The 16,098-nt window shown below is 37.7% G+C and overlaps 1 protein-coding gene across 5 annotated transcripts in view; it reads right to left on the reverse strand.

Moving 5' to 3' along the window:
• The window catches only part of ALMS1 (ALMS1 centrosome and basal body associated protein), a 210,439-nt gene that overhangs the window by 73,139 nt on the left and 121,202 nt on the right, over nucleotides 1-16,098 (reverse strand). For 3 of the 5 annotated variants that reach the window (XM_023732665.1, XM_023732658.1, XM_023732683.1), the window contains 2 exons: nucleotides 8,785-9,026; nucleotides 952-1,077 (listed from right to left, as the gene is read on the reverse strand). In XM_023732665.1, coding sequence (XP_023588433.1) covers nucleotides 952-1,077; nucleotides 8,785-9,026 — 368 coding nt within the window. Of the gene's footprint in view, nucleotides 1-951; nucleotides 1,078-7,661; nucleotides 7,715-8,784; nucleotides 9,027-16,098 lie in introns of all 5 variants that reach the window. The other 2 variants (XR_002824358.1, XM_023732673.1) reach the window with 2 other exon arrangements.

Raw genomic sequence — 16,098 nt, forward strand, 5'->3', positions numbered from 1 at the left:
CAGGAAAGGTGTGTGGCAGGGTTGTATCCTTTCACCATAATTATTCAATCTGTATGATGAGCAAACAAGCTGAGAAGCTGGACTATATGATGAAGAACGGGGCATCAGGACTGGAGGAAGATTCATTAACAACCTGCGATATGCAGATGATACTACCTTTCTTGCTGAAACTGAAGAGGACTTGAAGTACTTACTGATCTAACAACTTAATTAATTCCCCCCCAACCAAAAAAAAAAAAAAAAAATCACTGAAACACTAAAGGCATACTACGAACTGAGAAAAATCAGAAACCTCTGTTCCTAGATGGAGTCTACTAACCCAAACAACTGTCTGTACAATTTTATTCATCAAATAGTTATTAAATTTTAAGTGTACATAATCTATCTGATCAACTAACTCAAACTCATCCAAACTAGAGACTGAGGAATGAAAAGCTCTATATTTTGCTGATAGGAAATCTGGCATTGATTAAGGGTAATGACTGTACAATGTAATTACCGTAGTTTACGCAATTAATGCACACCTTCTGTGTTTGTTTGCCAGCCATGCTCTCCCCTCATGAGGTTATTTTCATAAGCGTGCTATGCTAGTTTTTTTTTTTTAAACAGCAACGTGTGGAAGAGGACTGGCATGGCAGTGCTTCTGAGGGTACCTAGCAGGGGGGAGGGTGGGGATGGCAAACAAATGCACAAGGCATGCCTTATTTGAGTAAAAATACAGTAATGTGACTGATATCACAAAGGAGTACACCTGAAAAGATGTTGAACTGGCGAATGTTACATATATTTTTATAACAATTAAAAAATAAAGAAATTATTTTAAAAAAAAAGCTTCATATTTCATTAACAGATTAAAATAACATCAAACTTTCACATGTCATTCCAAAATCAACCAGCCAATGCATAAATAAAATTTCAAATAATAAAGTTTGAATAATTTCTGCAAAATACCTGAGTGGGAGCTCTCAAGAGTGGTGTCTGATTTGGCATCTGGAAACTGAGGAATTTTTTCTAATTGGGGAACATAGTACATCTTTGTACTTCCAGAAGGCTTATATGGCAACAGTGAAGGCTGGGCTAAGGCAGTAAAGATCAAAACAAAACAAAAAAAATGTATTAGTTTATTGAACAAATACTGAGTGCCTACATGTGCCCTGAGATGTATCAGTGAATCAAACAGAAACGTATTTCTGCCTTCACGAGGAAATGGCATTCTCCTGGAGGGAGAAATACAGTAAACAATTAACATAATAAATAGATTATCTAGTAATTTAGTAATTCATAACTGTTATAAAAAAAAAGAACAATTAGAAAATGCTAAACAAGACTGGGAGTACTAGGGAAATTAGGGAAGGATGCAGTTTTCAATGGGGTGGTCAGGGTAGGTTTTATTGAGAAGATGAGTTTTTAGGAATTCATTCCATATGTAGATGACTTTAACTGAAAAACATCTTATATTGAACCAAAACCTGGTCACTGTTAACTACTAATATTGGTCTTAATTCTGTCCTCTAAGCCATAGAAAATAAGTCTAATTCTCTTTTGTGTGACAGATCTTCAAAACAAAGTTTCCTGATGTTTCCTTTATAAAAGTAATAAATTCTTGATATTAAGAAAATACATCAAATAAAAGAGACCAAGTTCTACCATTCAAAGATAACTATGATTATTTTAATACATTTCTTTTCAGTTTTTTTCCTGTTTCTTGTTTACATAGCTGTCTGCATATACTATGTATAATATGGACATCAGTATTTCTGCTCTACATTTATAATAAAAAAATTATTTCCTATTCTTCACATTTTTTATATGGCTATATACCACGCATTAACTGAACATACTTAACCCTTCTCCCAATGTTCAAAATTTAGGATGAGCTCAAATTTTCAATTATAAAGAATTCTGTACATAAAAATTTTCTTTAGAGTATAACCACTTTCCCCTCCGCCACCTTATTTCAGGTAAATTCTGATTACAGAGTGAAAAATTATACCATTTACAAAGCTGTTATTTTTTTTTAATGCTAACTGCTAAAATGCTTTCTAAAATGCCTGTTCCAATTTACCCTTCCTTCCAACAGTACAATTATAGTCTCTTTAAAAAAAAAAAAATTCCTTGTTAATGGAGGTAAATGGAATCTCATTGTTTAATTTTATACCTATTTCAGTTTTACAGAGATTGAACCTTTTTCTATATACTTGTTAATCATATATGTTGCTGTTTTTGTAAATCATCTGTTTATGTCCTTTGCCCATTTAAGGGCATACTGGAATACTGGTATTTTTCTTTCATGGTGTGGCGGAAACTGCTAAATGTCCCCTGGTTTCAGAAATTCCTCAAAATAATTAAGGGCATTTATACAAAGCCAAGAGCCAACATCATCCTAAATGGAGAGAGTCTGAAAGCACCCCCTTGAGAATGCGAACCAGACGATGATGGCCTTTATCACCAGTCTTATTCAACATTGTGCTGGAGGTCCTAGACACAGCAGTTAGGCTAGAAAAAGAAATAAAGGGCATCCAAATTGGTAAGGAAGAAATCAACGTTTATCTCTATTTGCAGATGATATGATCTTATACTCAGAAAACCCCAAAGAATCCACAAGAAAACTACTGGAACTAACAGAAGCTTTCAGCAAAGTATCAGGATACAAGATAAACATACATAAGTCTGTTAGATTCCTCTACACCAAGAAAGAGACCTTCGAAGAGGAAATCACCAAATCAATACCATTTACAATAGCCCCCAAGAAGATAAAACACTTAGGAATAAATCTAACCAGAGATGTAAAAGACCTATACAAATAAAACTACAAGACACTACTGCAAGAAATCAAGAGAGACCTACATAAGTGGATAAACATACCTTGCTCATGGATAGGAAGATACCAAAGAAGACATTCAGGCAGCTAACAGACACATGAGGAAATGCTCACAATCATTAGCCACTAGAGAAATGAAAATCAAAACTACAATGAGATACCATCTCATCCCAACAAGGCTAGCATTAATCCAAAAAACACTATATAGTAAAAATGTTGGAGAGGGTGTGGAGAAACTGGAACACTTACACACTGTTGGTGGAAATGTAAAATGGTACAATCATTTTGGAAATTGATTCAGCACTTCCTTAAAAAGCTAGAAATAGAAGTACCATATGATCCAGCAATCCCACTCCTTGGAACATATCCTAGAGAAATAAGAGCCGACACCTGAATTGATATATGCACACCCATGTTCACTGCAGCACTGTTCACAATAGCAAAAAGATGGAAACAACCGAGGAGCCCATCAATGGACAAGTGGACAAACAAATTATAGTATATTCACACAATGGAATACTACGCAATGATAAAGAACAACAATGGATCTGTGAAACATCTCATAACATCGATGAATCTGGAAGGCATTATGCTGAGTGAATTTAGTCAGTCACAAAAGGACAAATATTGTATGAAACCACTATTACAAAAACTCAAGGAAAGGTATAAACACAGAAGAAAATATTCTTTGATGGTTACAGGGATGGGGAGGGAGGGAGAAGGGTATTCACTAACTAGATAGTAGACAAGAATTATCTTAGGTGAAGGGAAGGACAACACATAATCCAGGGGAAGACAGCACAACCAGATTAAACTAAAACCTAAGAAGTTTCCTGAATACAACTAAACACTTCAAGGGACAGAGTAGCAGGGGCAGGGGCAGGGGTATGGGGACCATGGTTTCAGGGACATCTAGATCAACTGGAACAATAAAGTTTAAGAAAATGTTCTGCACCCCACTTTGGTGAGTCGCATCTGGGGTCTTAAAAGCTAGTGAGCGGCCACGTAAGATGCATCAACTGGTCCCAACCCACCTGGAGCAAAGGAGAATGAATAACACCAGAGACACAAGGAAAATATTAGCCTAAGAGACAGAAAGGGCCACATAAACCAGAGACTCCATCAGCCTGAGACCAGAAGAACTACATTGTGCCTGGCTACCATCAATGGCCACCCTGACAGGGAACACAACAGAAAGTCCCTGACGGAGCTGGAGAAAAGTGGGGTGCAGAACTCAAATTCTAGTAAAAAGACCAGACTTTAATGGTTTGCCTGAGACTGGAGGGACCCCAGAAGACATGGCCCCTGGACTCTCTGTTAGGCCAAACTAAAACCATTCCTGAGGTCAGCTCTTCAGACAAAGATTGGAATGGACTATAAAACATAAAAAGATACTTGTAAAGAGTGTGCCTCTTAGCTGAAGTAGATACGTTAGACTAAATGGGCAGCTCCTGTCCGGAGGCAAGACAAGAAGGCAGAAAGGGACAGGAGCTGGTTGAATGGACATGGGAAATCCGGGGTGGAAAGGAGAAGTGTGCTGTCACATTATAGGCAGAGCAGCTAGGGTCACATAACAATGTGTGTATAAATTTGTGTATGAGAAACTAACTTGAACTGTAAACCTTCACTTAAAGCACAACACAAACAAAAAAAATTAAAATTTACGGAAAATGTCGCAGGTTTCCTTTTTTTCCCCTTTCTTCTATTAGTAACAGAACTTCATGATAGTCAGCTGGGCACACAGCCACGTACTAATGTACTTTATTTTCTAACCTCCCTCGAAGTCATATATGGACATGTGATTAAGTTTATGCCCATGGGATGAGAGTGAGAAAAATGGGTGCAAGTTCCACAAATCCCATAAAAGCCCTTCACTTCCTACAGATTGCAGATTATGGCCGCTGTAGCAGCCACTCTGGACCCAGAGACAAAAGTCACATTGTAAGGATACCAGAGCTGCCAGACATGAAGCAGAGCTAACTGCCCTAGACCACTGACCTGTGTTTTGGAAGTTCTGCAATAAAACAGCTTATCATTTTTTCCAATACACACTCAGTAAGCCATCAGTCAGTTTATTTTAAATCCACTGAAGCTACCTACCACTTACTACCTATGTGACCTTGAACAAATCACCCCTTTTTTGGCCTCATTTTCCTCACCTACAAAATGGGCATCATAATAGATACCCACCTCATAAGGTTGTTATGAAAATTTAAGTGGATTAAACAACATATCGTGTATCAAAAAAAAATTCTGATGTGTTTAGAGATAAAGTGCTCAGTTCTTCCAATTTCCCTCTTGCCTAATAAGTAACAAGTTTAGTCAAATAGCACTTATTATGTAATTCTTATTTTTCTCATTGTGATACCTCCTTTATTACTCATTAAACTCACGTAAAACAGGGTTCATGTCTTTGCTTTCCACTCTATTCCACTGAAAGGTTTATATATGTTTAGGCTAGTACTACACTTTAAATTTGGCTGCTGCTAAAATAGTTCTCTTTTTTTTCCAAATTAATTTTGTTATTCTTCCTGATAAACTTTAAAATCAACTAAACAAGTGTAAAAGAACAATTCCATTAGAATTTTGAGGAGAATTATGTTAGAACATAAATTAACTGGGAAATAAATAAAAGATTTACAACAGCCAGTCTTCCCATTTAGAAACATACTCTTCTCTCAATTTCAACCTCCTTTCAAAAAGTGTCCCCCCTTTTCTATCTCTAAACAAAAGATTTGCATTTCCTTCATAAGCTACCCCATGCACAACAGAACAAAACACTGCCGGCTTCTGTGTCACCCTCATGATCAGTTGTGGATCGAATCATTGTGATCCACAGGGTTACTTCATGTAGGTGTTATAAATTCTAGTTGAGGTTATTCCTGAATATTTTATAGGGTCGTATTATTCATATGAATAGAATTTTGAAGACAGTTATTATCATTTCTCCTGGTTAAACCTTTCCAGCTCCTTCAGTTTATCCTTACAGACCATCGTTTTCTCTCACAGCCTGTCACCCTTTCTAGATGGACTCCTAGCTATCCATGTCTAGTTTATAAAAATCGAAGTACTCTAGGTAGGTCTGATGGTCCCTAAGTAGAATGAAGCCTCCTTCATTCTAGACACAGTAACAGCTTTTATATCACTAAGAATCATGCTGTCAACTTTGACAGCTCCATCAAGGTAATGGACTCCACATTATTAGTAAGGACCCTGCTTCCAACCAAGGAACCTGCTTCATAGTGAAGGAATGAGACAAAACGCTGATGCCTAGAAGGATTCACTGTTCTTAGTGTATGTCTTCTCATTCTCAAGTATGTTAAGCCTAAAAAAAAAAAAAAAAAGTGAGTGATTGACTAAAAACTGTTATGGCACAAGCTGGGGAGTACCATTTTCTAAGCCTGGAATGCTATTTTATGGGTTATGCTTTGAATCATATATGGTACTTGCCTATCCCACAGACAGAATGTATATATTCGGGAACAAAAGTAGAGGCCTTTTAAAAATCTTTTTAGAAATAAGAGAGGGACATTTTCAACAGCAGACAGGAGCCATCTAGCCATTTTACATTCCTTATGTCATTAAAGCAATACATGGAAAAGGATGCCATCATGCTCACTGGAACTATGATTGACCTGAACTATCAGGGAGAAATGTTGTTGTTACATGCTGTTGAGTTGATCCCGACTCATAGCGACCTATAGGACAGAGTAGAACTGCTCCATGGGGTTTCCCAGGCTATAATCTTTATGGGAGATTGCCGGGTCTTTTCTCCCATGGAGCAGCTGGTAGGTTCAAAGTGCCAACCTTTCAGTTAGCAGCTGACTGCTTAACCATTGTGCCACCAGGGATCCTTATATCAGGGAGAAATAAGGTTATCTTAATAAAAAGATGTCAGTAGGGGTATGGCTAGCACCTAGGGAACCACCTTACCATGCCTGGTGATAGAAGTTAATAAAAAGTTACCTTAAACTTATACATGCAGGGCTAGTAAGGTCTCAGACTATTTAGCAATATTTGTGCCACTCCATCAGGCAAAAAAAACCCTAGGCAATGAAAACAATGGTTGAAGGGGAACAAAAAATCTGTAGAGGAAGGAAGAACTTAAAGAAAAAGGCCGTAGTCCCCACTTCTATTTAGTCATTACTGTAGTTGTTATTGTTAGATTATAAATGTATTAATTTTATTCCTCCACCACTATATATAAAATTTGGTAGTTGTGATGGTTAGTTTTATGTGTTGACTTGGCTAGGCTATGTTGTTGTTGCTGTGTGCTGTCTAGTCGATTCCGACTCATAGTGACCCTAAAGGACAGAGCAGAACTGCCCCACATGGTTTCCAAGGAGCAGCTGGTAGATTCGAACTGCCCATCTCTTGCCAAAGCTCTCAACCACTGTGCCACTAGGGCTCTAGTGGGTACACAGTCATGTATTTAATATATTAAATTCTTTGCACTTTAAAATATTCTCATATGAAAAAAGAGCTGTGCTAAATGTTACTTTTGACCAATAGTATCAAAACTATTAAAATTATTATTAGTAACAGTATTAAAAATAATACCATATTTAGTAAATATTAATCTTTATTAGTATTTAAAGAAGTGCCTGTACGTAAAGTCTATATAGCCTGACTCATCTGATGTGAGCAGAGGTTTAAAATATGTTTTTGGAGTTAGGTTAGCCACTGCAACAGCTGACACATAAAGGTGTTCTTTGTGATAATTTATTTAACTGTATGTTTTTGTTTTGTATACTTTTATTTTACAATAAAAATGCTTTAAAAAGTATAACCATCCTACCTTAACATATAAATGTACTTATTTAAATTAAATTCAATGTACCTTAAAACATGAACAAAGCAATTTTCTTTCATTTAGACATACTCCATCGATATCTGCAAATGGATGTGTTTTGCATAAGTAGGAAAACTTAAAATACACTTTGAATAGATTATACAGTGTGTGTGTATACATATACGTATATATATATATGTTACATAGTATAAGCAGTATCAAAATAGCATTGAAATTATAGCATTTAACACTCTCAAATGTAGACTTTATAGCAGAGACCGCTAGCTGTTCACCAAAATCTATTTCTCCTTCTTCCTGGAAAACACAGCTAAACTACATTCCTAGCCAGTGGAAAGTGATCTGGGCTACTCTCAGGCCTGGCTCATAAAAACCTCCCACATGCATACTTTTATGCTCTTTGTCCCTTCCACTTGACTGGGACAGTGAATCCAAGGTAACTTTGGGTGGGTTCCACATTTTGAAGACAGCAGAGTCATAGTCACTTTTGGTCCCTGGCGATTGTTTCACAAGCAAGAAATAGCAAACTGCTGTTGTGTTTGCACTATTATGTATTTCTGCATTTATGTATTACAGCACCTAACATTACTAAAATACAAAACCAAAAACCAAAGCTGTTGCCGTCGAGTTGATTCTGACTCATAGCAACCCTACAGGACAGAGGAGAATTGCCCCACAGGGTTTCCGAGGAGCGGCTGGTGAATTTGAACTGCCAACCTTTTGGTTAGCAGCTGAGCTCTTAACCACTGAACCACCAGGAATATAATACAAGATGTCACTATTCATCTGCACACTTAAAAGCAGACCTCTATAGTTTTTAATTTTTATGAACTTGAATTATCACAAGTATCATGAGATGAAAATACAGTGTTAACCACAAGAAATATAAGTTCTACATATGTTGTTAAATCTGGTAGAAATATAATAAATCATACTTGACAGTGAAACATAATTAAGATATAAACATAATAAATTATACTTTCTTTATAGCTATATAAATAAGAGATGCATATAATTATGGTAGATCCTAATGTTTAAATTACAATTTGGTCTTCTGACTAGAAAGCCATAGTTACATAATAAATCACAAATTTCTGAGATAGTTACAAATGAAGCTGGCATTCTGAACTAAAATGCAATCACATTCTCTTACCTTCTGTGCCACGAGAAGTAGTAATCTGTTGGACTGAAGATGATGAAGCAAACCTGATGGGAACTTTGTATACCTGCTGGGGATGGGACTCTGGAATTTTACGTTCACGATCTTCAGTATTAATAAAAATCTCAGATGAAAACGAAGTCTTTTCTGGACTTTCTGTTGTTATCTGAGTGACAGCATCTGATGATAATTTTTCAGGGAAGGCAGAAAATGGAGTCACAATCTCCTCTGGTGGTCTAAGCAACAGAGATAGGAAACAGCAAGTTATATCCTTTGCCTATCAAATACCAAAACTTCTTTCCACAAGTGGCTTCAAGGAATATTTAAGTAGCTATAAAAAATATTCAATGAAATTACAGCAACCTCAAAAGCTTAAGGTACTTCCGAAGTACCTTTTGCTTTTTCACATACTTAATGTACTTGGAACTTGTATGAATTTGTTTTTATTTATTTTAAAACCTTTTAATTTCAAATTATAGTGCTACTACATAATTTAGCTGTGGAAAGGGTACTTTTCAGTTGAAGTAAAAATATAGTCATTTAGTCTTTTTAATTACTGCAAGTCTACTATGAATTAAGGGACTATGCTAAATGTTTAGAGCATACAAAGATAAACAAGAAACACAGCCCTTCCTGCAAGGAGTTTCTAACCCAATAGGGGAATCAGAGGCTTCCAAGGTTGTAAACATGTATTAGGATTATAGCAAATTTATATCAAAACAGAATGGGATAAATAATTGAATAAACAAATAGAGAAAAAAGACAAATCTTCCTTGCAAAAGAATTCGAAATAATGTATGCAGATACCCCCTCCTCTTCAGGAGGTGAACTTAACCCACTCAGCATGCCCTGAGTAATGGGTTGAACTCAAGGACTGGATTCCAAAGAACAGAGTATAAAAAGGGAAAAATTGTTAACTTTACAATGGAGAATACTGGCAAACACTGCCTTACCTATGTGATCAAAGTTAACATCACCAGTGATGACATATAGATATCATGTACATTCTGCTATAATGTAATGAAAACAGTACTTCATTTCTGTGGTACTCTTTTCAAAACCCATAATCCCAGTCTCATCATGGAAAAAAACAAAAAAACACCAGACAAACTCTAACTGAGGGATGTTCTATAAGACACCTGAGCGGTATTCTTCAAAACTATCAATTCATGAAAAACAAGGAAAGAATGAGAAACTGTCATAGATGAGAGGAGACTAAGAAAACCTGACAACTAAAGATTAGTCCAAAGGACTAACGGACCACAACTACCACAGCCTCCACCAGACGGAGTCCAGCACAACTAGATGGTGCCCAGCTACCACCACCGACTGCTCTGACAAGGATCACAATAGAGGGCCCCAGACAGAGCTGGAGAAAAATGTACAACAAAATTCTAACTCACAAAAAAAGACCAGACTTACTGGCCTGACAGAGACTAGAGAAACCCTGTGAGTATGGCCCCCAGACACCCTTTTAGCTCAGTAATGAAGTCACTCCTGAGATTCACCCTTCAGCCAAAGATCAGACAGGCACATAAAACAAAACAAGTCTAAAGGGGCACACCAGCCCAGGGGCAAGGACTAGAAGGCAGGAGGGGACAGGAAAGCTGGTGATCGGGAACCCCAGGTCAAGAAGGGAGAGTGATGACATGTCGTAGAGTTGGTAACCAACGTCACAAAATAATATGTGTACTAATTGTTTAATGAGAAGCTAGTTTGTTCCGTAAACCTTCATGTAAACTATAAGAATAAAAAAAAAAAAGAAAGGAAAGAAAACCTGACAACTAAATGCAATGTAATATCCTGGATTGGGTTCTGGAATAGAAAAAGGACATGAATGGAAAACCTGGTAAAATTCAAATAAAGTCTAGAGTTTAGTTAACAAACCAAACCTGTATGAGGTTAGTTAACAACAAAGTACAAATGTTGGTTTCTTAATTTTGACAAATGTACCACGGTAATGTAAGATGTTAACAATAGGAAGAACCGGGTAAGGGAGAAATGGGAACTCTCTATAATGTCTTTAACTTTTTTATCAATCTAAAATTATTTTTAAAAGTTTACTTTTTAAAAATGGAGTAATATTGTATTGTTCTGGAGTCATATCTGCATTATAAAAACAGAACTTCTGAATCTCTACCCTCTGCCTACTTTTCACTGGTTAAAAATGACAATTATGAGAAAAGGCCAATCCCACTTGTGAACATACATGCAAAAATCCTAAACAAAATGTTACCAAACCAAACCCAGTACATACACATGCAAGCTTGCTTGCTCTCTCTCACTGTACACATAAACATGTATGTGTGTGTATGTGTGTACCCCTATCAAGATGACTTACCCCAAGAGTATAAGGTTAGTTAACATACAAAAGTCAACTAACACTACCACCAAATGCTAGTGAGGATGTAGAGCAATAGGAACTTTCGTTCACTACTGGTGGGAATGCACAACGCCACAGTCACTTTGGATGACAGTCTAGGAGTTTCTTAGAAAGCTAAGCACAGGTTTACCATATAATTAAGCAAAGGTACTCCGAGGTACTTACCCAAATGAACTGAAAACTCATGTCCACATAAAAACCTGCACATAAATTTTTATAGCAGCTTTATTTGTAATTGCCCAAAATTGGAAGCAACTGAGATGTTCTTCAATAGGTGAGTGGATAAACAAATTGTGGTACACCCATTCAAAGGAGTATTAGTCCATGATAAAAAGAAATGAGTTATCAAGCAACAAAAAGACATGCAGGAACCTTAAATGCATATTACCAAATGAAAGAAACCAGTCTGAAAAAGACACATACTGTATGATTCCACCCATATGAAATTTTGGAAAAGGAAAAACTAGACAGTAAAAAGATAGTGGCTGTCAGGGTTTCAAGGGGAGAAGGGAAGGGATGAATAGGTGAAGCACAGGGCATTTTAAGGACAGTGAAACCATTCTGCATGATACTGTAATGTTAGATAGAAGACATTACCCATAAAACTGTACAACATAAAGAGTGAGCCCTAATATAATGATGAACTTTAGTTAATAATAATGAACCAAAACCTAAAACTATAAAGATCATGGAAGAAAAAACAGGGTCACACTAGGGGTGTAATATATGGCATAAACAGGACACAAACCAGAACTAACAATACACAAAACCAAAAGATAAACTAGATAACTGGGATCTCCTAAAAATTAAGCACTTATGATTATCAAAAGACTTCACCAAAACATAAAAAGAGAACAGACTGGGAAAAAAATTCTGGCTACAACATAGCCAACAAGGGTCTAATGTCTAAAATTTATAAGATACTGCAACACCTCAATAACAAAATGAAAAATAATCCAATTAAAAAATGGGCAAAGGATATGAACAGACACTTCACCAAAGAAGACATTCAGGGGCTAACGGACACATGAGGAAATGCTCGAGATCACTAGCCATTAGAGAATTGTAAATCAAAACTATAGTGAGATACCACCTCACCCCAACATTACTGGCATGAATCAAAAAAAAAAAACCAGAAAAAATGTTGGAGAGGTTGTGGGGAGACTGGAACTCTTATACACTGCTGGCGGGAATGTAAAATGGTACAATTGCTATGGAAAATGGTATGGCGCTTCCTTAAAAAGCTAGAAATAGAAATACCATATGATCCACCAATCCCACTCCTAGGAATATATCCTAGAGAAATAAGTGCTGTGACAAAAACAGACATATGCACACCCAGGTTCAATGCAGCATTATTCACAATAGCAAAAAGATGAAAACAAACCAAGCGCCCATCAACAGATGAATGAACAAATCACGGTACATACACACTATGGAATATTACACAACAATAAAGAACAAGATGAGTTCTCAAAACATCTCACAACATGGATGAATCTACAGGGCATTATGCTGAGGGAAATAAGTCAATCACAAAAGCACAAATACTGCATGAGACCACTATTATAAAAACTCAAGAGAAGGTTTACACACAGAAAGAAACAATCTTTGATGGTTAAGAGGAAGGGAAGGGTAGAGAGGGGGAATCACTAACTAGATAGTAGATAAGTGGAAACTTTGGTGAAGGAAAAGACAGTACACAATACAGGGGAAGCCAGCACAACTTGACCAAGACAAAGTCATAGAAGCTTCATAGACACATTCGAACTCCCCGAGGGACCGGGTTACTGGGCTGAGGGGTTGGGAACAAGGTCTCAGGGGACATCTAGGTCAACTGGCATAACATAGTTCATAAAGAAAATGTTCTACATCCGACTTTGGTGAGTAGCATCTGAGGTCATAAGAGCTTGTGAGTGGCCATTTAAGATACATCTACTGATCCCATTCCATCAGGAGCAAAGGAGAATGAAGAAAACCAAAGACACAATGGAAATATTAGTCCAAAGGAAAAATGGACTACATGAACCAGAGTCTCCATCAGCCTGAGCCCAGAACTAGATGGTGCCCAGCTCCCGCCAACGACCACTCTGACAGGGATTATGACAGAAGGTCCAAGACAGAGCAGGAGAAAAATGCAGAACAAAATTCAAATACACACACACACAAAAGACCACACTTACTGGTCTGACAGAGACTAGAGGTACCCCGAAACTATGGCTACCGGATACCCTTTTAACTCAGAATTGAAGTCACTCCTGAAGTTCACCCTTCCACTAAAGATAAGCCCATTGCCATGTGTTGATTCTGACTCATAGTGAAACTATGTGACAGAGTACAACTGGCCCATAGGGTTTCCAAGGAATGGCTGGTGGATTCGAACTGCTGACCTTTTGGTTAGCAGCCATACCTCTTAGACAGGTCTAGAAAACAAACAATAACACATGTGAGGAACATGCTTCATAGTTCAATCATGTTGTTGTTAGCAACCCTATGTATTACAGAATGAAACACTGCCCAGGCCTTCGTCATCCTCACAACTGTTGCTGTTTGAGCCCACTGCTGCAGCCACTGTGTCAATCCATCTCATCAAGGATCTTCTTCTTTTTTGATGACCCTCTACCTTACCAAGTATGATGGCCTTCTCCAGGGACTGGTCCTTCCTGATAACATGTCCAAGTCTCACCATCTTCTCTTCCAAAGAGAACTCCAGTTGTACTTGTTCCAAGACAGACTTATTCATTCTTCTGGTAGTCCATGGTATATTCAATATTCTCCACCAACACCGTAATTCAAAGGCATCAATTCTTCTTTGGTCTTCCTTACTCATTTGTCCAGTTTTCACATTCATATGAGGTAACTGAAAATACCATGGCTTGGATCAGGCGCACCTAAGACCTCAAAGTGACATCCTTGCTTTTTAACACTTTAAAGAGGTCTTTTGCAGCCGGTATGTCCAATGCAGTATGTCGTCTGACTTCCTGACTGCTGCTTCCATAGATGTTGATGGTGGATCCAAGTAAAATGAAATCCTTGACACCTTCAATATTTTCTCTGTTTATCAAGATGTTGCTTCCTGGTCCAGTTGTAAGGATTTTTGTTTTCTTTATGTTGAGGTATAATCCACACTGAAGGCTTTGATCCTCATGAATAAGTGCTTCAAGTCCTCTTCCTTTCAGCAAACAAGGTTGAGTCATCTGCATATCACAGGTTGTTAATGAGTTTCTTTCAAAAACAATGCTGCATTCTTCTTCATACAGTCCAGCTTCTCGGATTATTTGCTCAGCATACAGACTGAATAAATATGGTGAAAGAATACTACCCTGACACACCCCTTTTCTCATTTAAAACCATGCAATATCTACTTCTTCTGTTTGGATGACTGCCTGTTGGTCTATGTACAGGTTCCTCACTAGCAAAATTAAGTGTCCCATTCCTTGCAATGTTATCCATAATTTGTTACGGTGCACACGTCAAATGCCTTTGCATAGTCAGTAAAACACAGGTAAACATCTTTCTGGGATTCTCTGCTTTCAGCCAAGATCCATCAGACATCAGCAATGATATTCTTCATTCCGCGTCCTCTTCTGAATGCAACTTGAATTGCTGGCAGTTCCCTGTCGATGTATTGCTGCAACCACTTCTGAATGATCTTCAGCAAAACTTTACTTATGAGTGACATTAGTGATACTGTTTGATAATTTCCACATTCTGTATGATCACCTACCTTTGGAATGGGTACAAATATGGATCTCTTCCAGTAGGTTGGCCAGGTAGCTCTCTTCTAAATTTCCTGGCATAAATGAGTGAGCACCTCCAGCACTACATCCATTTGTTGAAACTTCTCAATTAGTATTCCATCTATTCCTCGAGCCTTGTTTTTTGCCAATGCAGCTTGGACTTCTTCCTTCGATACAATCAGTTCTTGATCATATGCTACTTCCTGAAATGGTTGAATGTAGACCAATTATTTTTGGTATAGTGACTCTGTGTATGCCTTCCATCCTCTTTTGATGCTTCCTGTGTCGCTCAATATCTTGTCCATAGAGTTCTTCAATATTGCCACTCGAGGCTTGAATTTTTTCTTCAGTTCTTTCAGCTTGAGAAATACCAAGCATGTTCTTCCCTTTTGGTTTTCTAACTCCAGGTCTTTGCATATTTCATTATAATACTTTACTTTGTCTTTTGGAGCCACCCTTTGAAATCTTCTGTTTAGTTCTTTTACTTTATCATTCCATCCGTTCGCTTTAGGTACTCTATGTTCAAGAAGCAAGTTTCAGAGTCTCTTCTGACATCCATTTTGGTCTTTCTTTACTGTCTTTTTAATGATCTTCTACTTTCTTCATGTGATGTCCTTGATGTCATCCCACAACTCGTCTGGTCTTCCGTCATTAGTGTTCAATGCTGTGATGGTTAAGATTGTGTGTCAACTTGGCTGGGCCATGATTCTCAGTGTTTTAATGCAATCACTCCCATGATTGAATATACTGTGAGCAGCCAATCAGATGAAAGGGAGTCTCCTTGGGGGTGTGATCCGTATCTGAATATAAGCAGACGTTCTGGCTTTTTGCTTTCTCTGGATCCTGTGGCTGCCTCCTGTCGTCTCATCTCTGGTTCTTGGGACTTGAGTTGTCAGCTTATCTGCCAAACCGGGGATTCGTCGATCTGCACAGCCTGTGAGCAGGAGCCCTGCTCTCCAAACTGCCGATCTTGGGCTTGCCAGCTTCTGTGGCTGTGTGACTTGGGAGAGGCCTCTACCCTGATCCACGGACTTGGGACATTCTACCCTCTACAATCGCGTGAGCTGTTTCCTTGATACAAATCTCTCTCTACATACATATTTATACACTTAACTGGTTTTGCTTCTCTAGAGAACCCAGCCTAAGACAAATGCATTAAATCTATTCTTGAGAAGGTCTCCAAAT

This window comes from Trichechus manatus, unplaced genomic scaffold (assembly GCF_000243295.1).
Source record: "Trichechus manatus latirostris isolate Lorelei unplaced genomic scaffold, TriManLat1.0 scaffold00004, whole genome shotgun sequence".
Classification (NCBI taxonomy): Eukaryota; Metazoa; Chordata; class Mammalia; order Sirenia; family Trichechidae; genus Trichechus; species Trichechus manatus.